This window comes from Aphidius gifuensis, linkage group LG4 (genome assembly GCF_014905175.1).
Source record: "Aphidius gifuensis isolate YNYX2018 linkage group LG4, ASM1490517v1, whole genome shotgun sequence".
In the NCBI taxonomy this organism is placed as follows: Eukaryota; Metazoa; Arthropoda; class Insecta; order Hymenoptera; family Braconidae; genus Aphidius; species Aphidius gifuensis.
Window position 1 is genome coordinate 72,960 of NC_057791.1, and position 22,011 is coordinate 94,970.

General features: G+C 26.4%; 1 protein-coding gene across 1 annotated transcript; it reads right to left on the bottom strand.

The window, feature by feature from the left end:
- Nucleotides 1–10,700: 10,700 nt before the first annotated feature.
- Nucleotides 10,701–19,313, bottom strand: LOC122854116 (diacylglycerol kinase zeta-like). The gene is made up of 6 exons (XM_044154528.1): nucleotides 16,846–19,313; nucleotides 15,135–15,276; nucleotides 12,520–14,034; nucleotides 11,184–12,124; nucleotides 10,949–11,112; nucleotides 10,701–10,874 (listed from the first exon to the last, which is right to left on the bottom strand). Exons 1-6 carry the CDS (start codon nucleotides 18,168–18,170, stop codon nucleotides 10,825–10,827), a joined length of 4,137 nt encoding a protein of 1,378 aa, XP_044010463.1. The 5' UTR covers nucleotides 18,171–19,313; the 3' UTR covers nucleotides 10,701–10,824.
- Nucleotides 19,314–22,011: the final 2,698 nt, after the last annotated feature.

Below are 22,011 nucleotides of genomic sequence, written 5' to 3' on the forward strand. Positions count from 1 at the left end.
TTTTATTTCTTCAAAATCAATTAAAAAAAAAGTAGTGGCGACATTAATTCTTTAACAGGATTATAGAACAGGCAAAGAGGTATTTTATACGATTTCTAGTACACCTCTTATGTTACTTGCTCTCCTGATATTATAAAAATAAATTCTATTTTCGAAAAAACACTTAGAAAGAAAATAGTGGCGTGGTTAATTTTTTCTCAGGATCATAGAACAGGCAAAGAGGTATTTTATACAATTTGTGGTTCACCTCCTGCATTACCTGCTCTCCTGATATTTCAAAAAAATAATTTTATTTCTTTAAAACAATTAGAAAAATAATTTGCGAATTTTTTAACAGGATCATAGAACAGGCGAAGAGGTATTTTGTGATTTCTGGTTCACCTCCTGCGTTACCTGCTCTCCTGATATTTCAAAAATAAATTTTCCTTAAAACAATTAGAAAAAAATAGTGGCGACCTTAATTTTTAACAGGATCATAGAACAGGCGAAGAGGTATTTTTGTAAATTTCTGGTTCACCTCCTGCATTACCTGCTCTCCTGATATTTCAAAAATGAATTTTATTTCCTTAAAAACAATTAGAAAAAAAATAGTGGCGACCCTAATTTTTTAACAGGATCATAGAACAGGTGAAGAGGTATTTTATTTGATTTCTAGTTTACCTCCTGCATTACCTGCTCTCCTGATATTTTAAAAATAATTTTATTTCTTCAAAAACAATTAGAAAAAAAATAGTGGCGACCTTAATTTTTTAACAGGATCATAGAACAAGCAAAGAGGTATTTTGTACAATTTCTGGTTCACCTCCTGCGTTACCTGCTCTCCTGATATTTAAAAAATAAATTTTATTTCCTTAAAAACAATTAGAAAAAAAATAGTGGCGACCTTAATTTTTTAACAGGATCATAGAACAAGCAAAGAGGTATTTTGTACGATTTCTGGTTCACCTCCTGCGTTACCTGCTCTCCTGATATTTCAAAAATAAATTTTATTTCCTTAAAAACAATTAGAAAAAAAATAGTGGCGACCTTAATTTTTTAACAGGATCATAGAACAGGTGAAGAGGTATTCTATTTGATTTCTAGTTTACCTCCTGCATTACCTGCTCTCCTGATATTTCAAAAATAAATTTTATTTCCTTAAAAACAATTAGAAAAAAAATAGTGGCGACCTTAATTTTTTAACAGGATCATAGAACAGGTGAAGAGGTATTTTATTTGATTTCTAGTTTACCTCCTGCATTACCTGCTCTCCTGATATTTTAAAAATAATTTTATTTCTTTAAAAACAATTAGAAAAAAAATAGTGGCGACCTTAATTTTTTAACAGGATTATAGAACAGGTGAAGAGGTATTTTATTTGATTTCTAGTTTACCTCCTGCAATACCTGCTCTCCTGATATTTCAAAAATAAATTTTATTTCCTTAAAAACAATTAGAAAAAAAATAGCGGCGACCCTAATTTTTTAACAGGATCATAGAACAGGTGAAGAGGTATTTTATTTGATTTCTAGTTTACCTCCTGCATTACCTGCTCTCCTGATATTTTAAAAATAATTTTATTTCTTTAAAAACAATTAGAAAAAAAATAGTGGCGACCTTAATTTTTTAACAGGATCATAGAACAAGCAAAGAGGTATTTTGTACGATTTCTGGTTCACCTCCTGCGTTACCTGCTCTCCTGATATTTCAAAAATAAATTTTATTTCCTTAAAAACGATTAGAAAAAAAAGTAGTGGCGACCTTAATTCTTTAACAGGATCATAGAACAAGCAAAGAGGTATTTTGTACGATTTCTGGTTCACCTCCTGCGTTACCTGCTCTCCTGATATTTCAAAAATAAATTTTATTTCCTTAAAAACAATTAGAAAAAAAATAGTGGCGACCTTAATTTTTTAACAGGATCATAGAACAGGCGAAGAGGTATTTTATTTGATTTCTAGTTTACCTCCTGCATTACCTGCTCTCCTGATATTTCAAAAATAAATTTTATTTCCTTAAAACAATTAGAAAAAATAGTGGCGACCTTAATTTTTTAACAGGATTATAGAACAGGTGAAGAGGTATTTTATTTCGATTTCTAGTTTACCTCCTGCATTACCTGCTCTCCTGTTTTTTTAAAAATAAATTTTATTTCCTAAAAACAATTAGAAAAAAATAGTGGCGACCTTATTTTTTAACAGGATCATAGAACAAGCAAAGAGGTATTTTATTTGATTTCTAGTTTACCTCCTGCATTACCTGCTCTCCTGATATTTTAAAAATAATTTTATTTCTTTAAAACAATTAGAAAAAAATAGTGGCGACCTTAATTTTTAACAGGATCATAGAACAAGGTGAAGAGAGGTATTTTATTTGATTTCTGGTTCACCTCCTGTTACCTGCTCTCCTGATATTTCAAAAATAAATTTTATTTCCTTAAAACAATTAGAAAAAAATAGTGGCGACCTAATTTTTAACAGGATCATAGAACAAGCAAAGAGGTATTTTGTATGATTTCTAGTTTACCTCCTGCATTACCTGCTCTCCTGATATTTTAAAAATAATTTTATTTCTTTAAAACAATTAGAAAAAATAGTGGCGACCTTAATTTTTAACAGGATCATAGAACAAGCAAAGAGGTATTTTGTACAATTTCTGGTTCACCTCCTGCATTACCTGCTCTCCTGATATTTTAAAAAAAATAATTTTATTTCCTTAAAAACAATTAGAAAAAAAATAGCGGCGACCCTAATTTTTTAACAGGATCATAGAACAGGTGAAGAGGTATTTTATTTGATTTCTAGTTTACCTCCTGCATTACCTGCTCTCCTGATATTTTAAAAATAATTTTATTTCTTTAAAAACAATTAGAAAAAAAATAGTGGCGACCTTAATTTTTTAACAGGATCATAGAACAAGCAAAGAGGTATTTTGTACGATTTCTGGTTCACCTCCTGCGTTACCTGCTCTCCTGATATTTCAAAAATAAATTTTATTTCCTTAAAAACAATTAGAAAAAAAATAGTGGCGACCTTAATTTTTTAACAGGATCATAGAACAAGCAAAGAGGTATTTTGTACGATTTCTGGTTCACCTCCTGCGTTACCTGCTCTCCTGATATTTCAAAAATAAATTTTATTTCCTTAAAAACAATTAGAAAAAAAATAGTGGCGACCTTAATTTTTTAACAGGATCATAGAACAGGCGAAGAGGTATTTTGTACAATTTCTGGTTCACCTCCTGCATTACCTGCTCTCCTGATATTTTAAAAATAATTTTATTTCTTTAAAAACAATTAGAAAAAAAATAGTGGCGACCTTAATTTTTTAACAGGATCATAGAACAGGTGAAGAGGTATTTTATTTGATTTCTAGTTTACCTCCTGCATTACCTGCTCTCCTGATATTTTAAAAATAATTTTATTTCCTTAAAAACAATTAGAAAAAAAATAGTGGCGACCTTAATTTTTTAACAGGATCATAGAACAGGCGAAGAGGTATTTTGTACAATTTGTGGTTCACCTCCTGCATTACCTGCTCTCCTGATATTTTAAAAATAAATTTTATTTCCTTAAAAACAATTAGAAAAAAAATAGCGGCGACCTTAATTTTTTAACAGGATCATAGAACAGGTGAAGAGGTATTTTGTACATTTCTAGTTCACCTCCTGCATTACCTGCTCTCCTGATATTTTAAAAATAAATTTTATTTCCTTAAAACAATTAGAAAAAATAGTGGCGACCTTAATTTTTAACAGGATCATAGAACAAGGAAGAGGTATTTTTACGATTTCTAGTTCACCTCCTGCATTACCTGCTCTCCTGATATTTCAAAAATAAATTTTATTTCCTTAAAAACAATTAGAAAAAATAGTGGCGACCTTAATTTTTTAACAGGATTATAGAACAGGCGAAGAGGTATTTTGTACGATTTCTGGTTCACCTCCTGCGTTACCTGCTGATATTTTAAAAATAAATTTTATTTCCTTAAAACAATTAGAAAAAATAGTGGCGACCTTAATTTTTTAACAGGATCATAGAACAGGTGAAGAGGTATTTTATTTGATTTCTAGTTTACCTCCTGCATCACCTGCTCTCCTGATATTTCAAAAATGAATTTTATTTCCTTAAAACAATTAGAAAAATAGTGGCGACCTTAATTTTTTAACAGGATCATAGAACAGGCAAAGAGGTATTTTGTACAATTTCTGGTTCACCTCCATTACCTGCTCTCCTGATATTTCAAAATAAATTTTATTTCCTTAAAACAAATTAGAAAAAATAGTGGCGACCTTAATTTTTAACAGGATCATAGAACAGGCGAAGAGGTATTTTGTACATTTTCCAGTTCACCTCCTGCATTACCTGCTCTCCTGATATTTTAAAAATAAATTTTATTTCCTTAAAACAATTAGAAAAAATAGCGACCTTAATTTTTAACAGGATCATAGAACAGGTGAAGAGGATATTTTATTTGATTTCTAGTTTACACCTCCTGCATTACCTGCTCTCCTGATATTTTAAAATAATTTTATTTCCTTTAAAAACAATTAGAAAAAAATAGTGGCGACCTTAATTTTTAACAGGATCATAGAACAGGTGAAGAGGTATTTTATTTAATTTCTAGTTTACACTCTCCTGCATTACCTGCTCTCCTGATATTTAAAAATAAATTTTATTTCCTTAAAACAATTAGAAAAAAAATAGTGGCGACCTTAATTTTTAACAGGATCATAGAACAGGTGAAGAGGTATTTTATTTGATTTCTAGTTTACCTCCTGCATTACCTGCTCTCCTGATATTTTAAAAATAATTTTATTTCTTCAAAAACAATTAGAAAAAAATAGTGGCGACCTTAATTTTTAACAGGATCATAGAACAAGCAAAGAGGTATTTTACAATTTCTGGTTCACCTCCTGCGTTACCTGCTCTCCTGATATTTCAAAATAAATTTTATTTAGGAAAAATAGCGACCTTAATTTTTTAACAGGATCATAGAACAGGTGAAGAGGTATTCTATTTGATTTCTAGTTTACCTCCTGCATTACCTGCTCTCTTGATATTTTAAAAATAATTTTATTTCTTTAAAAACAATTAGAAAAAATAGTGGCGACCTTAATTTTTAACAGGATCATAGAACAGGCAAAGAGGTATTTTGTACAATTTCGGTTCACTCCTGCATTACCTGCTCTCCTGATATTTCAAAATAATTTTATTTCTTTAAAAACAATTAGAGAAAAAATAGTGGCGACCTTAATTTTTTAACAAGATCATAGAACAGGCAAAGAGGTATTTTGTACAATTTGTGGTTCATCTCCTGCGTTACCTGCTCTCCTGATATTTCAAAAATAAAATATATTTCCTTAAAACAATTAGAAAAAATAGTGGCGACCTTAATTTTTAACAGGATCATAGAACAGGCGAAGAGGTATTTTATTTGAATTCTAGTTTACCTCCTGCATCCTGCTCTCCTGATATTTAAAAATAATTTTATTTCCTTAAAAACAATTAGAAAAAAAATAGCGGCGACCTTAATTTTTTAACAGGATCATAGAACAGGTGAAGAGGTATTTTATTTGATTTCTAGTTTACCTCCTGCATTACCTGCTCTCCTGATATTTTAAAAATAATTTTATTTCCTTAAAACAATTAGAAAAAATAGTGGCGACCTTAATTTTTAACAGGATCATAGAACAAGCAAAGAGGTATTTTGTACGATTTCTGGTTCACCTCCTGCGTTACCTGCTCTCCTGATATTTCAAAAAATAAATTTTATTTCCTTAAAACAATTAGAAAAAATAGTGGCGACTTAATTTTTTAACAGGATCATAGAACAAGCAAAGAGGTATTTTTGTACAATTTCTGGTTCACCTCCTGCGTTACCTGCTCTCCTGATATTTCAAAAATAAATTTTATTTCCTTAAAACAATTAGAAAAAATAGTGGCGACCCTAATTTTTTAACAGGATCCTAGAACAGGCAAAGAGGTATTTCATTTGATTTCTAGTTCACCTCCTGCGTTACTTGCTCTCCTGATATTTCAAAAATAAATTTTATTTATTAAAAATCAATTAGAAAAAAAATAGTGGCGAGTCTAATTTTTTAACAGGATCATAGAACAGGCAAAGAGGTATTTTGTACAAATTCTAGTTCACCTCCTGCGCTACCTGTTCTCTTGATATTTCAAAAATAAATTTTATTTATTAAAAATCAATGAGAAGAAAAATAGTGGCGGCATTAATTTTTCAACAGGATCATAGAACAGGCGAAGAGGTATTTTGTACAATTTCTAGATCACCTCCTGCGTTACCTGCTCTCCTGATATTTCAAAAATAAATTTTATTTTATTGAAATCAATTAGAAAAAAAATAGTGGCGACATTAATTTTTTAACAGGATCATAGAACAGGCAAAGAGGTATTTTGTACAATTTCTAGATCACCTCCTGCGTTACCTGCTCTCCTGATATTTCAAAAATAAATTTTATTTTATTGAAATCAATTAGGAAAAAAATAGTGCGACCTTAATTTTTTAACAGGATCATAGAACAGGTGAAGGTATTTTTATTTGATTTCTAGTTCACCTCCTGCATTTCCTGCTCTCCTGATATTTTAAAAATAAATTTATTTCCTTTAAAACAATTAGAAAAAATAGTGGCGACCTTAATTTTTAACAGGATCATAGAACAAGCAAGAGGTATTTTGTACAATTTCTGGTTCACCTCCTGCATTACCTGCTCTCCTGATATTTAAAAAATAATTTTTTTTCCCTTAAAACAATTAGAAAAATAATAGCGAATTTTTTTAACAGGATCATAGAACAAGCAAAGAGGTATTTTGTACGATTTCTGGTTCACCTCCTGCGTTACCTGCTCTCCTGATATTTTAAAAATAATTTTATTTCCTTAAAAACAATTAGAAAAAAAATAGTGGCGACCTTAATTTTTTAACAGGATCATAGAACAGGCAAAGAGGTATTTCATTTGATTTCTAGTTCACCTCCTGCGTTACCTGCTCTCCTGATATTTCAAAAATAAATTTTATTTCTTTAAAAACAATTAGAAAAAAAATAGTGGCGACCTTAATTTTTTAACAGGATCATAGAACAAGCAAAGAGGTATTTTGTACAATTTCTGGTTCACCTCCTGCATTACCTGCTCTCCTGATATTTTAAAAATAATTTTATTTCCTTAAAAACAATTAGAAAAAAAATAGCGGCGACCTTAATTTTTTAACAGGATCATAGAACAGGTGAAGAGGTATTTTGTACAATTTGTGGTTCACCTCCTGCGTTACCTGCTCTCCTGATATTTCAAAAATGAATTTTATTTCCTTAAAAACAATTAGAAAAAAAATAGTGGCGACCCTAATTTTTTAACAGGATCATAGAACAGGTGAAGAGGTATTTTATTTGATTTCTAGTTTACCTCCTGCATTACCTGCTCTCCTGATATTTTAAAAATAATTTTATTTCTTTAAAAACAATTAGAAAAAAAATAGTGGCGACCCTAATTTTTTAACAGGATCATAGAACAGGCAAAGAGGTATTTTGTACAATTCTCAGTTCACCTGTAGTCATTCCTGTTTTCCTAATATTTCAAAAATAAAATTTTTTTTCTATAAAAGAAAATAGAAAAAATAATAGAAAAAATGATGTATTCAAACAGGATCATAGAACAAGCAAAGAAGTATTCGATAGAATATCTGGAGTCACAGGATCACACAATTTATCTATTAGATAATAATAATAAGTCTTTGAATAATTAATTTAGTAATAATATTTTTATTAATAATTATCTGAATAAACTATTATAATAAATTGTTATTAATGAAATAAATATTTAGATAATTCATTTATAGCTCTAATTTAAATAAACGAATCATAGAAATGATCTATAATTTTTTTTCATCTTTTTAATAATATATCCTTCATCATATTCTTCTTTTTATATTCTTTCACATTTTCCAAATAAATACTCTTTTTATATAATTAATAACTAAAAATACATAAATCAATTACAGTCACTTAAAAAATAATTTAAAAAAATCAAACATTCATTCACTCAATATGAATAAGAAATAATAAATTAATTGCTACATTATTATGATAATAAAAGTGAATAATGAATGAAAGTAATAAGCAAATCATTCATTTGAAATCTATAATATTTTTTATGTTGTTTCTTTTCAAATTAAAATATTCACAAAGCAACTTAGATTTAAATAAAAAAAAAAGTTAAACTTTTCACAGCAATTATCACTTCCTTAGTATTTTCATTCACAATTTTCCAATCCTCGTAACATTTATCGTGTCTTTTTTATTTTCCATAAAGACTCGTATTATAATTTTGAATATCAATAAAATAACAAATTAATTAATTTATAATGACAATTTAACGTTTTATATGAGACTCTCTAATTAAAACAAGAATATTTATTTTAATATAATATCTAATAGAGAGAGACTTTAAATACATCTCAAATTAATTTTTTTCTCGCTAGATAATTCATAAATTAACAGGACAAATGAGCTATAATTTTTTAAATAACATTATCATAATATTTATCAAAGGAAAAACAGTGTCTCAATGAAATCAAATATTTTCTTTTTTTTTTGTTGTTATTCTTGTGATAATTATATTATTATGATTTTCTTTTTTTTTTAAATCAACAACTTAGTACAATAAATAATAATAACAATATTTTTGTAGATATTTTCTTTCAACTCAGTTTAATCTCTTAAGGTATTATCAACAGGCCTGAGTATAATATTAGTACTTAATTCTCCTCAAAAAAATTTGTTAATTAAGAAGAATTATATGAAACATCAATCAAATATTATTATTATTATTATAATTTCAAAATGTTTATAATTCTTAATATTTAATAATAACTACGATATTTATATTTATTTATTTAATTTTTTTTAAGTTGTACTTGGTGTTTTAATTTTAGAGTATGAATAAAAAGTAATAGACCAAGTAATTATTTTTATATTTAAAAAATTCGTTGTCCAATTTGTGAAATGAGAAAATTTGATGAAAAAAAATTAAGTTTTTGACATTATTTGAAATGATATTCTTTTGTAAATAAAAAACATTAAATTTCTCTTGACCTAATTAGTTTGAAATGTCTCATTTTAGAAACCACCACCCCTTTTGTCTTTTATTTCTCAGTGTCAATGAAAAGCAATTTCGTGACTATTCAAAATATTCATATAAAAAAATTCTAATTACACTCAACAATACAATAAACAAAAGAAAAAAGTTTATAAAAATGATATTGTAACACTCTAAGAAATTGGGAACGTTTCTGGCATAAAACTTGGCTTATTTTTATATTTTTTCTTTCACAAAACTCATTGCTAAATTTTCACATAAAACATTATGCTTTTTTTATTACTATATAATAATGAAAGTGATGAAAAAAAATTATAAAAAAGAAAGAAAAAAACATTGAATGGTTTCAGTTTGGATTAAGTATCATTTTTTTAATTTTTTTATTTTCATGTATGAGAGGGCGAAGGATTTGTCCTGGATTATCTTCGTTGATTGTCCGACATTTTATTGCTATACAAACGTAAAAGGAAAAAAGTCGATAATCCAGGCCGAATCGTTGCCAATAGGAAGGCAATACTGTGTTTTTCATATAATTCTTTTTTTTTTTAATTTATTTTTTTTATCTTTGACTCTGTATAAGTTGATTTAATTTCGATCCAGGCATATGTTTGTTTGACCCATTTAATATATATATTTTTATTTTTGTTACAGACCACAAATGATTATCTTTATCATTCATGACAGAGACCTCAATTAAATATCTTTTGTCCAAACAAATTACTTTTTCTTTATATAATAATATATCTATTTTATACAGCATGTCGAAAAACAATTGATTCAATTATTCTTTTCACATCAACATCAGATTTTCTTTATACAAATAATAATAATTATCATCATGTTTTTAACCAGCGTATACATTTGATAATAATTTACATCTTGCCTTTTTTTATTTTTCAGTATTCATACTTGAAATAAAGATAGTAATAATAATAATAATAACATTTATAAGTCTTTAAGCTCTAGAAATATTTAAATCTTTTTTTCGAATACAGAATTTTTCCTTCTCCAATTAATTATAATAAAATTATCAAGTATATTTAGTTTTTTTTTTTTATTTTATTTTTTATATTTTTTTTTAATTTTTTATGTTTTTTTTTGTTATTAATATAGTAATAGTAGTAGCAATAGACCGCCTCTAAGAACTAATTGGTGTTCATTCATTGATCCCCATTTTTTTCATTTGGTACCGATTATATTTCGTAAATTTTCTTGCATATTTTTAATTTGTTTTTTTTTTAATACACATTTATTATATTCGCCATGATTAAAATCGCCATAAAGTGATTTTATTAATATTATTATTTAATAAACAATTTTATATTTTATTTTCGATGAATTTCAAGGTGGCACTAATTTAATAAAATATACGCATAAATATATCTTGATCGAGTTATTATTTGAATAAATAAATTTGTCATCGATGACATTAATTAATAATTATCATTTACAACATTTAAATATACACGAAGTTAATTTTAATTAATATTAATCATTTATAAAAGGACGAAATAAATATTTTCAGTTATTTCACAATCACAGGCTGGAGGAAATTTACGTGTTGATAATACCAATAATATATAGTTTTCTAGGAGAGCATAATTTATAATGTATTTTTGTAAGAGGTAAATAAAATAAGACTTTATTTTTTATTTTTAAAATAGTGAAAATTAAAATCTAAAAAATACTTTTAATTGGCGTTTATGAAAAACCTCAGCAAACCTCAAGAGGTCAAGGAAGTTTTTGCATACTTCCTCCTACCATTTGAAATTCTTCTTGATCTTAAAATAAAAAATAAAAATTAATCAACAAATTTAAAATAATAAAATTTTCATTTAAAAAAATATATACTCACTTTGTAGATAAATTGCAAGATTTGTTTCACCCATTTCATTTGCATAATCTCTTGGTGTTTTGCCAGATTTATCACGTACAATTAATGTTGAACCAGCAGCAACAAGCATACAACATATTGAACGATTTTTATGTTGTACAGCTTTGTGTAAAGCTGTTTGTCCTCTGTGAATTAATTAATAATAAATAAATATTAATTAACATAATCAAAAAAAATTAAAATAATGCCTACTTACTTGTCATTATCAAGCATATTTATCATTGATGGTGGTCCACAAGTAATAAGATACTGTACAATATCTCGATGTCCATTTTTAGCAGCAATATGTAATGCTGTTTGACCATTTGAATCAATAGACATCAAAGAATATCCACGGTCATGATAATCTTTAATTTTTTTTAAATCACCAGTTTTAGCACAATGTACAATTCCATCAGTTGTTTTTTCTAATAAACCAGAAGTTGTTGTATTAACATTTCCTGATAAACTAAATAATCTTTCAGCTGAACTAAGATACTTTGATGATGATGCTGTTTCTTTTGGTGAAGTTTTAGTTTGATTATATTTATTATTACTATCTTTTGTTGGTGTTTTTTGATTTTTATTTGTTGGTGATGTACTTGTTTGTTTATCACCACTTGTTATTTTGCAATCACTTGTTAATTTTTTTTGTTGTTGTAGTATAACTTGATTAATAATTTCTTCATCTTTATTTTTATCATCAAGTGCTGATTTAATTGCTGCAATGACATTTGGATCTTCTTCAAGTATATATATTGCTTCTGATATAACATCAGTGACATAATGTAAATGTTCTTGTGCAACATCAATACGAAAAAATCTTTCAGCAGTACATGAATCAAGAAAACAACAATAATCCATTTGAAATTCTTTTGATAATATATTACGTAATGTTTCAAGATCTGTTGTTGCTTCAAGTTCAAGTGGTTCTGTTTTTAATCTAATTGCTGTTTTTTTTAAACGATCTTTGTCAGAATTATATGCTTCATAATCAGACATTTTTATTTTCATTAATGGTAAAGTTAAATTTTCTAATTTAACATCAATACTTTGATGTGATTTACGTGTTGATCTACGTTTTGTTAGCATTGTTGCTTTATTTAAATGATTCATCTCAATTATCGATGGCAACACACGACAGGCTTCTCCATCAACCTAGATAAATTTTATTATTATTATTATTATTAAAAAAAAAAAGAGAATAGTTTTTTTGTGAAAAGAAAAGGTCAAGTATAATAATATTGATTAAGTATTAAATTTCTTTTGCGCAGTTTTTTATTTTTTTTCATTTTCATCTAAATTGAACCCTCGTCTATTTTATTAACTCTACTATACTTTTTTTTTTTATTATTTTGGTGCTTTTGAAAATACTTGATGATGACTAGAAAGAAATGATACAAGCACAACTATTGTATTTTTATTTTATATAAAATAAAATAAAATATTGTAATTTATTCTTTTTTTTTTTTGACTCATGGGATTTTATTTATTTGCATTGAAATGCATTTTTTTTTTTTCCATGTATAAAAATAAAATAAAATGTATATTACCTGCATTGGAATGGTTTTTTTTGTTGATAATACAGCTCTACTACATTGTGCCAGGGGTGTACCATGTCCACCAGCTTGTAATAATGGTAATTGAAATGTTGTTAATCCAATAACTTCAATTAAACCATCATCAGTTGATGGTTCTTTGGTGTCTGGCATTGGTGCCCATGGACGTGTACCACCACCATATGATGAAATATTTAAAAATACAATAGCATGTACACGATGTTCAATGAGTTTTGGTGTTATATCAATTCCATCACATTCAAGTGTAACATAATCAGATAAATCTTTCCATCTTCTTACAATTAAATCTTTACCACCCATTTGTCCATAAAAAACTTTATTTCTCATACGTGAATTAAATTTTTCTGGATTGGCTTCTCTTGCTTCATGAAATTCAAGTGCAATATGTGCATCAACACCAAGTGAAAAATAATTATTAACAACATTTAATGGTAAATTATCTTTAACTCTTCCAGTTGTATCATCATTTTTACCTTCTGGATTTGGTGTTACTTTTAATGACCATCTATCAAGTAATCTAATACCACTGTCATCAAGATGTGTTAGTATTTTTGTTATTGGTTCATCAGTATAACCACCACCCCAACCAAGTGAACGTGCTAAATCATTACCAGTACCAAGTGGTAATACACCAACAGCTGGTGATGGTGATATATCAATTAAATCAATAATTGATAATACCCAACCAACAGTACCATCACCACCACATGCTAATACACGTAAATTTGGTACTCTTTTAAATAATTCTAATCCCATTCGTGGTCCACCTTGTGTTAAATCAAATACTTGACGTGGATTTAAAAACCATTGAAATTTTTGTAATAATTTAGCACCTTGATTACCACCTGATTTTGGATTTATAAATACCAATAATGGATGTACAGTTAATGATGGTATTGGTTTAATCATCCATACTGTATTATAATCAACAGCAACAACACTTTTTTTATCATTATTATTATCTTGATTGATATTATCTTTTTTTGTTTTTTTACGTTTTGATGTTGTTGTACAACTACCACTACCACTTGCACCACCACTTGCACCACTAGCACTTGATGATTGTTTAATTTTTTTTGGTGATTTTCTTAAACTACTTTTAAAACTTCCTTTTCTTGGTAATTTTAATATCCATGATGGTGGTACAATAATTGATTTATGTAAACCAAGTTCACAATTTTCACCAACTTTATCAACATTAAAACATGCTTCTTTATTATGATATGCTAATTTACACCAACTACATATTACAGCAACAATTTCTTTTGAACTAAAACTTAATTTTGATTGAAATGATTTTGAACAATTTGTACATTTTCCTTTTTGTGAACGACGATGTACCCAATGATGATCTGTTGATGTTTGTTCACGATATTGACGTACACCAACATCACGATAACCAGCTTTACAATCAAAATCTAATTTTGGTAAACAATATTTGTGAGCAGATACACGACATGCTGCACATTTTAATCTTTCTCCATGTTTCTATATATTTAAAAAAAACAAAAAAATACATTATTAGATAGAAATTAATTTAAATGGATTCTATTGATGGATTATATTTAGTTGGATCGATATCTCGAGGGCGAGGCAAAACCAGCTGTTTTTTGTGAAAATAAAATATTGCATTTTTATTATTTTGACCTGTTGGTTAATGTTTAGAAGGATAAATTAACATTCTACAAAGGATCCTTTGACCTTTTGGCCGTAATCGTTTCTCTCGAGATATTATTAGATGAAATTTTGCATAATTAATCATCAGGCAAATATCTGGCTTTATTATATATCAATTTTAATTTAGCTACTGAAAATGTTGAATTATAAATAATGATATCAAATATTCATTGTCAATGAATGTAAAATAAAATACAATAAAATATTAATGTATTGTGTCGACTGTTGTGGTGTTGTGGAAGAACACACAATGCTCTTTTATATATTGATGATGATGATAATAAATTATTGGCTAGCCACATTATTATTGTTTTCTTCTTAATTTTTAAACACATACAATTTCCATTTCATTTAATTTTATGATGATAATTATTGGACTGATTTAATTTAATGCAAGTAGGGCTTTAATAAGATTCTCGTGAAAGGAAAAAAAATATATTTACTCTTGTCGCGTGTCAATTAAGTAATAAAAAAAAAAATATAGGTATATATGTATAAGAAAAACGTTTAGTCAACACAGAGGAGCAAAAGATGTTGAGATAAGTGACATTAAATACAACAAGGGACGATGTGAAATGACGCTTTTATGAGACTGAATCTAATCACGATGAGAATTATTTTCTCTTGTAAATTTATCTATCTTGGTTTTTTTTTTTCTTATTTATTTCTAATTATTATACCTCTTTCTTTTATTTTTTTTTTCCTTCTTTTTTTAAGGGAAAAGCAATCAACAGCAGTTTGGAGAATCAGGTTTCCAAGTCTCATTTGGGAAATAAGTGTTAATGAATAGTAATGATAATGATGATGATGAAAGTATATTAAAAAAATTAAAAAAAAATTCCTGATTCTAGATCAGTTTGTTTATTTACGTTTTGATGAAATAATCCTTTATCTTTATTTTTAAGTTTTACCGAGCAATCTGTGACGTAGCAAAAATCACCAGAGGCGTTTGTTGATACCCAGAGATGCTCTCCATTAATTGAACCTGGTCCCCAATCTGGTGTTGTTCGTAGCTCTCTATCGCCACTTGCTGCTGGTCTCTCTTCTTTTCCTCTGAAATTTAATTTTTTAAATATATTTATTTTATTAATCATCAAATATTCATTTTATCGCATATCAGCTAAAATTAATTCCGTTCAAGTATATTATTATACATGTTGTAATTTTTTTCTTATCTAAAATTTGGCTTATTTAAAATTTAAATTTCAACATCATGTTACATATATACCTATAATATGAAATTTAAATTATTATTCAAAATATATACTGCAAAGAATTATTTTAAAAATGTTAAATGTTATTTATTTACGTATTTATGTTTGCATTAAAATTATTAGAGAAAACTTTTGAATATAAATAATTTTTTTTCCAATTGGCATTTACTAGGATAAAATAAAAAGAATAAAGTTAAATAGAGCTTGAAGACCTTGTTCAACACAAACTGAATGAAAAGTAGCTCTGAGGGTCCTGAGGGTAATGAAAAAAAAAAAAATTTCTTATCTACATTCACCCACTCCCATCGCTACTACCTTAAAATAAAAAATAAAAAAAATCAGTCTCAAAGTTATTTTTCTTTATCATGATTTTAAAAAAAAGAGAAAAAAAAAAAAAAAAAAAAAAAAACTTGTTAGTTTCTTTCTTGCCCTTTAGAATTTTCTTAAACTTCTTTGTATATATACCTATAGCTACATTATTTATTTTATTTTTTTCTTTCAACAAAAAAAGAAACAATAAAGAAAGAATTTTTTTTCTATATAACATCATTCCTCTTCAACCCGTTTCGCAAACTTTTTCAATTCAATTTTGCCACAAGAGTTCACTGGAATACGTTCAAAGTAAACTCTTTTTAAAGAAAAAAGGGAAAAAAAAAAAAAAAAGAATTTATAATGAATCGAAATGATATTTTATATATATATATTTTTTTTTTTCGTTAACAGTAACTGCTAGTATTTGAAGAATAAAAAAAAAAAAAACATTTGTTTAAAATTAATTACAAAGTTGTTAATTAATAAAACTTTAATATAAGTATTTAAAATAAAAAAATCAAGCCAAGATAATCTTTGATGATAAAAAAATAATCTCAAACAATGTTTTGAATTACGTCTTACACGAATTTAAATAAAAAAACAAACAAGTATCTGTTTTGTAAGTTAAGCCAGAGCTGTACATAGTACCAAAAAGTATTAAATAACAAGACTTGTAATAGAGAAAGAGAGAGAAAGAAAAAATGGTGTTATATTTTGAGCTCATTGGGGGAAATAGTAAATGCCGGAAGAGGGTCTTTCCACGCTTGTGTATAAAATGATTGAAAGTTATTCTTTATCTTGTGAAAATGAGTGCTAAACCGACAAGATAAGCTTACTTTTTTTTTTTTTTTTTTTTTTTTTTGTTTCCTTATTCACGAGTGGTTCATCTGTCTACCACAACGATAAGCTTGATTAATTACAAAAAATTTTGAAGGGAGGGTAAAAAAATGAACAAGTAGAAAAACAAAAAAAAAATCATCATTAAGCATGTCACACGTGGGTGTCATCGTTATATAAAATTATTTTAATTAATTTGAATATACTGTATATGATAAAAAATAAAAATACGAGACAAAATTGTTCCCGACGTACCCACCCTCTGGTACGTTGATCCTTGTTTGGTAATAATGCTGTATATCTTGTTTGTTGATCAGTTGGTAATACAATATCAACACTTTTTGATCTTGTATTTTGTTGTGGTACAGCTAATGAATTACTACAATCACTTTTATTATTTTTATTATTATTAAAACATGAATCAACTGATGCTGCTCTGTCTCTTTTTAATTCTGGTACTGTTAAAAATATATCACCAACAACAAGTTTAAATTTATTGTTATTATTACCACCATCATCTTCATCATCGTCATCGTCATCATCATCACCATCATCATCATCGCCATCTTCATCCTCATCATCATCATCCTCATTATAAACACCATTTTTATTACAAACATTATTATTATTATTATTATCATCATCATCATCATTATCATCATCTGGAGCATTTATAGATGGTAACTCGAGTGGAAATGATATAACAGCTTCTTGACGTGATAATCTTCTTGGTCTATCAATACCACCACCAGGATAATAATCATTTGGTATTGTTATATTTTTTTTTTTAATTTTATTATCATCAAAATTTATTAATGTCACACGTATTTCTGGACTACTACTATCACGTGGTTGTTTTTCATGTTTTTCATGTTTTTCATGTTTTTCATCAGATTCAATTGAATCGTCAATTGGTAAACTAACATCATCATCAATATCTTCATAAGCAGCATCATTATCATCATCATCGTCATCATCATGGCCATAATTATCAACGTGATAATTAATACCATAACTACTTTGATAATTATTATCATCATCATCATCGTCTTCTTCTTGATTGTCATTGTTATCTTGATCATCATCATCATCGTCATCATCATGATAATCGTAATCAATATAAGGATCATTATTTAAATCACTATCACTGTCATTATCTCTATTTAAAAATTGAGCTTTGTATGCTTTAACACATGCACAATGATAACAGCCGGTGTATTGTGCCAATGATGATGTATCACTTTTACGTGAACCAGATGAACCAGATGATCTTGCTGATGGTGATGATGGTATTAATGATGTTTTTTCATAAATATCAAATGATTTTGATCTTTGTCCACTTTTTGGTACACGAAGTGTTGATGTACGATTTTTTTCACTTAATTTTGATGTTGATGGTGTTGTTGTTGTTGTTGTTGTTGATGATGATGATGACAATTGTTCATCTTGACGTTTTGCTTCAAGTTGTATTTCATCGAATGATGCTGAACGTATTTGTTTTGGTACTTCTAAACTTGATTGTGATTTCATTTCCGCCCCCGTCGGTGTGCGCGACCTTTTGAAGGTCGAACGCAATCTCTGCATTCTCAATATAATTATTTAATATTATTATTTTTGTTGTCTGGTGTTTATTTATTACACCAGGCAATATTTTTTTATTAATTAACATTAAATTATATAATATTATTATATTTAATAAATAATATAATTTATCAGCAATGCTGAATGTTTTTGTAAGGCAACTGAGGCCCATTCTAACTGGTCAATTTAAAGGTAAACAGTTAGACCAAGAAGGGAGGATATGATTATTATTATTATTAATGTTGATTATTTTTAATTTCATCAATTAAAATTATTTGGGTCAATTATTTTTATTTAAATATATATTATTCATGTACATATACTACTAGTTCAAGTGATTGAACAAGTTATTAATGCATCACGTCAAAGTCATCATCATCATCATCATCATGATATTTATTATTTTTATATATTGCACTTTGACTATACCAATGATTAAATTTAGACTAAATTAATTAATCATCAAAAGGTGATGAAATATTTTATAATTTATTGTTGATTTTGAATAGACTAAAATAGAATATCCATAAAATAATATCAACAAAAGATATTTCAATAATAATCAAATTTCATAAATTGTAAAGAATTTTTTATATTGCATTTCATTATTTTGTTAATGAAAAAATAAGTCAATTGATTTTGGTCATATATATTATATTAAAATTGTCTTTAAATTTATTTATAATTATTTTTGGCAGCTGGATGATGATAATATGTGGATCATCACAATATCAGTTGCCAGTTGTTATGTTGAGAGAGCACCATCGATCGTAACCAGTCCCGTAACTTTATTTCCCATCCACCCGTTTTATTGACTCACAAAAAAAATATATAGGTATATATTCAGCACTCTTATTATTGTTTTGTTAATCATATATAATTAATATAATAATTTCACAATATATTTTAAATAAAACCACATATTTTAAATTTAATTTAATAAATTTTTCACAACTTGTTATTTTTATTATCCCACTAAAATGAAATGAAATGAAATAAAATAAAATAAAATAAAATAAAATAAAACCACCCTAAAAATCACCACCCTCAATTATGACTATCACATGGTTAAATTTTTTATTTTTTCTACTTGACATCAACAACCACGACGTGTTGTTTTAAATTAATTTAAAAAAAAATAATAAATAATTTATTTAAATTAGAAATTAAATAAAATTATTTTTTAATATTTGATTTATTCATTTTTATAAATTAAATATTATTAAAATAAATTTTGTATTATTAAATTGTTTTATATTGCACAACAATTATTATATTATTATTTGTTATTATTTTGTTTGAAAAATTAAAATAAATATAGAGTGGTGTTTGGTTCGCGTAACGACACGCTGAAGACTCCCAGTTGACGATGTTTCGGGGTCGTGGATAACTCCTCAGCGTCGTCCCTCCCTGTCTTTGTCAGGCATGCGCGAATTCCAAAATGTTGCTTGGTGGATTAATACACATATCAAAAATATTATATATGTGTAGTGGTAGTTTGATACAAGTAACATTGTAGGTCTACATGGTCTACATGCTGGGAAAATTACTGCGACTATATCAGAAACCAAAACGCCGATGGCTTTTCATCAACTATAAGGTATATTTTTATATAAAGATATATGTGTATGTGGATTTTATATAAATATCATTGCAACTGTGTGTGTGTGGGTAAATGAATTTTGTATGCTTTGAGGGTGAGACTGTATAATTTCAAGAGCGAGAAATTATTCGACATATTATTATTTTAGAAATAATAGAATATTTTCATTCAAATCGAAATTATAATTTTTATTTTTTATTTTATATTTTCATTTATTGAGAACTGAGGGTGGTGGTGGTTTATATTTGAGAATTATTTGATAATAAATAAATTATTAACATTTCTATGACGACATTGTGTAAGTTTTATTATTATTATTATTTTCTTTTGCAGTAGCTAATGGGGGTAATAATAAAAAATTGATAAATAAATATTTTAAAATTTGAATTTTATATTTTTTAACTTTTAATTTTTTAACGACTGAGCAAGTTTGCTTATGCTATTTTGCATTGCAAATATTTTATTTTTTTTTTTAGTAAAATAAAATTATTTAAATACATACGTTAAAGTTTTATGTTTTTTTTTTCCTATTTTCACAGTAAAAACAAAAAATATGTGTATATACTAAAAACAAAGTTTTATGACATAATAATTCATAAAGTTATTAATATCTATGTTTTATTTTGCTAAATAAAGAAGAATTAAGTTAATTTATTAAACTTTCTATAACAAAAAAAAAATAAAAATAATATTTATAATTTTTCCAAATCGAATTAGTTCCTAATTAATTAATTATCTTTGTATAAATGAAAAAACAATACAAAGTTTTGAAGCAATTTTTATATTTTTTACGATGAAATTTAATAAAGCTGCAGTGATATACCACACATGAAAAATTGAAAAAAATAAAAATATCCAATTTTGTATATAATAAAACGTTGGAGATTAAATGAAAATAAAAATAAAAATAAAAAATTGCATCAATATTTAAGTATGTGTACACTAAAATAAGTTGGCATCACGAAATGCTGTAATATTTCATGTGGGGATTGTATAAAAATTTTATTATAATAATAATAATAATAATAATAAATAAAATAAAATAAAGTTGATTGAGGGTGGCACATAACAATATAAAGTTTTTTCAAAGAGTTGGCTGTGTTCAGTAAAACTGTGTCTGTGTCAATATTAAGTTGTATATTATAGTCAATTGATGGGTGAAGGATATTTTAGATAACCAAGCTGCAAGAGTGAATGAGTTTTATAAAAAATATAGATGAAAAGATATAAATACCTGAATAAAACAAGAAAGACATTTTTTTATATATATACTGACACGTGAATTGACAACAAAAAGACAAAAATATATTACAATAGGGAGGTTATCGAATTTTATTATTATTATTATTATTATTATTATTATATAAAAATAGATATATACTTTGGGTTTTCTTTTGACGAGATTTTAAATTATTATATTACATAAAATTAAACGATAATAAATAATAAATATATCAATAATTTATTGTAAGGAGATTGTAAATTATATACAATGAAAATATTTTATTATTTTTAAAAAACTTTTCATGTTATTTTATCAACTCCAAACTAATAAAATAAATATATAAATTTTAATGATGAAAATTTTGTTGAATATATTATTATTATATTATATTTGTAAACTCGAGTGTTTTATAATAAAAATAAACTTCAAGTTTATTTAAAGTTGAAGAAAATAATTAGTGCGTTTGATTCTATAATAATTTATATAAAATACAACTCTATGTATATTTATTACTTGAAAACTTTTTCCATCGCGTATTTTAAATTATAAAATAACAGTAATTATTATCCTTATATTATTTAAACGTCAGCTAAAAGTTTCTATTTTTTTTCTGCTTTTATTTATTTTATTTTTTTTAGAGCAAAGGAAGGATACTTAAATTAAAAGAATGGCCAAATAAAAAAGAGCTATATATATATTTGAATTACTAAAACGTCGTCTAGAGTTTGGCCTCATCTAAACTTTGTGGCACCATCGTAAAGATGCGGAGAATGAGACAGCAATGAGACTTAAGTAGTTGGACAATAAAGGTAAAACCAGATAGTCAAGTGTCGTGAAAATAAAATAAAATAAAATAAAAATAAAGCAATGAAAAAAAAAAGGATTTTATAGAGCTCGTTAAGCTGCAATTGGATTGCAAAAATAAAATATTATATATGATAAAAAAAAAAAGCTATTTAAATTATTTCCAAATTAACAAATTTAATATTATTCTACAATATTTTTAAAGTTTTTTT

Excerpts from the sequence above, each read along its gene's own strand:
- LOC122854116 (XM_044154528.1), bottom strand. The coding sequence starts at position 18,170 with ATGCAGAGATTGCGTTCGACCTTCAAAAGGTCGCGCACACCGACGGGG. Across the intron at positions 15,277-16,845 it reads AAGGATCAACGTACCAGAGG|AGGAAAAGAAGAGAGACCAG; the intron begins GTGGGTACGTCG and ends ATTAAATTTCAG. Across the intron at positions 10,875-10,948 it reads TCTTGCAATTTATCTACAAA|ATCAAGAAGAATTTCAAATG; the intron begins GTGAGTATATAT and ends TTTTATTTTAAG.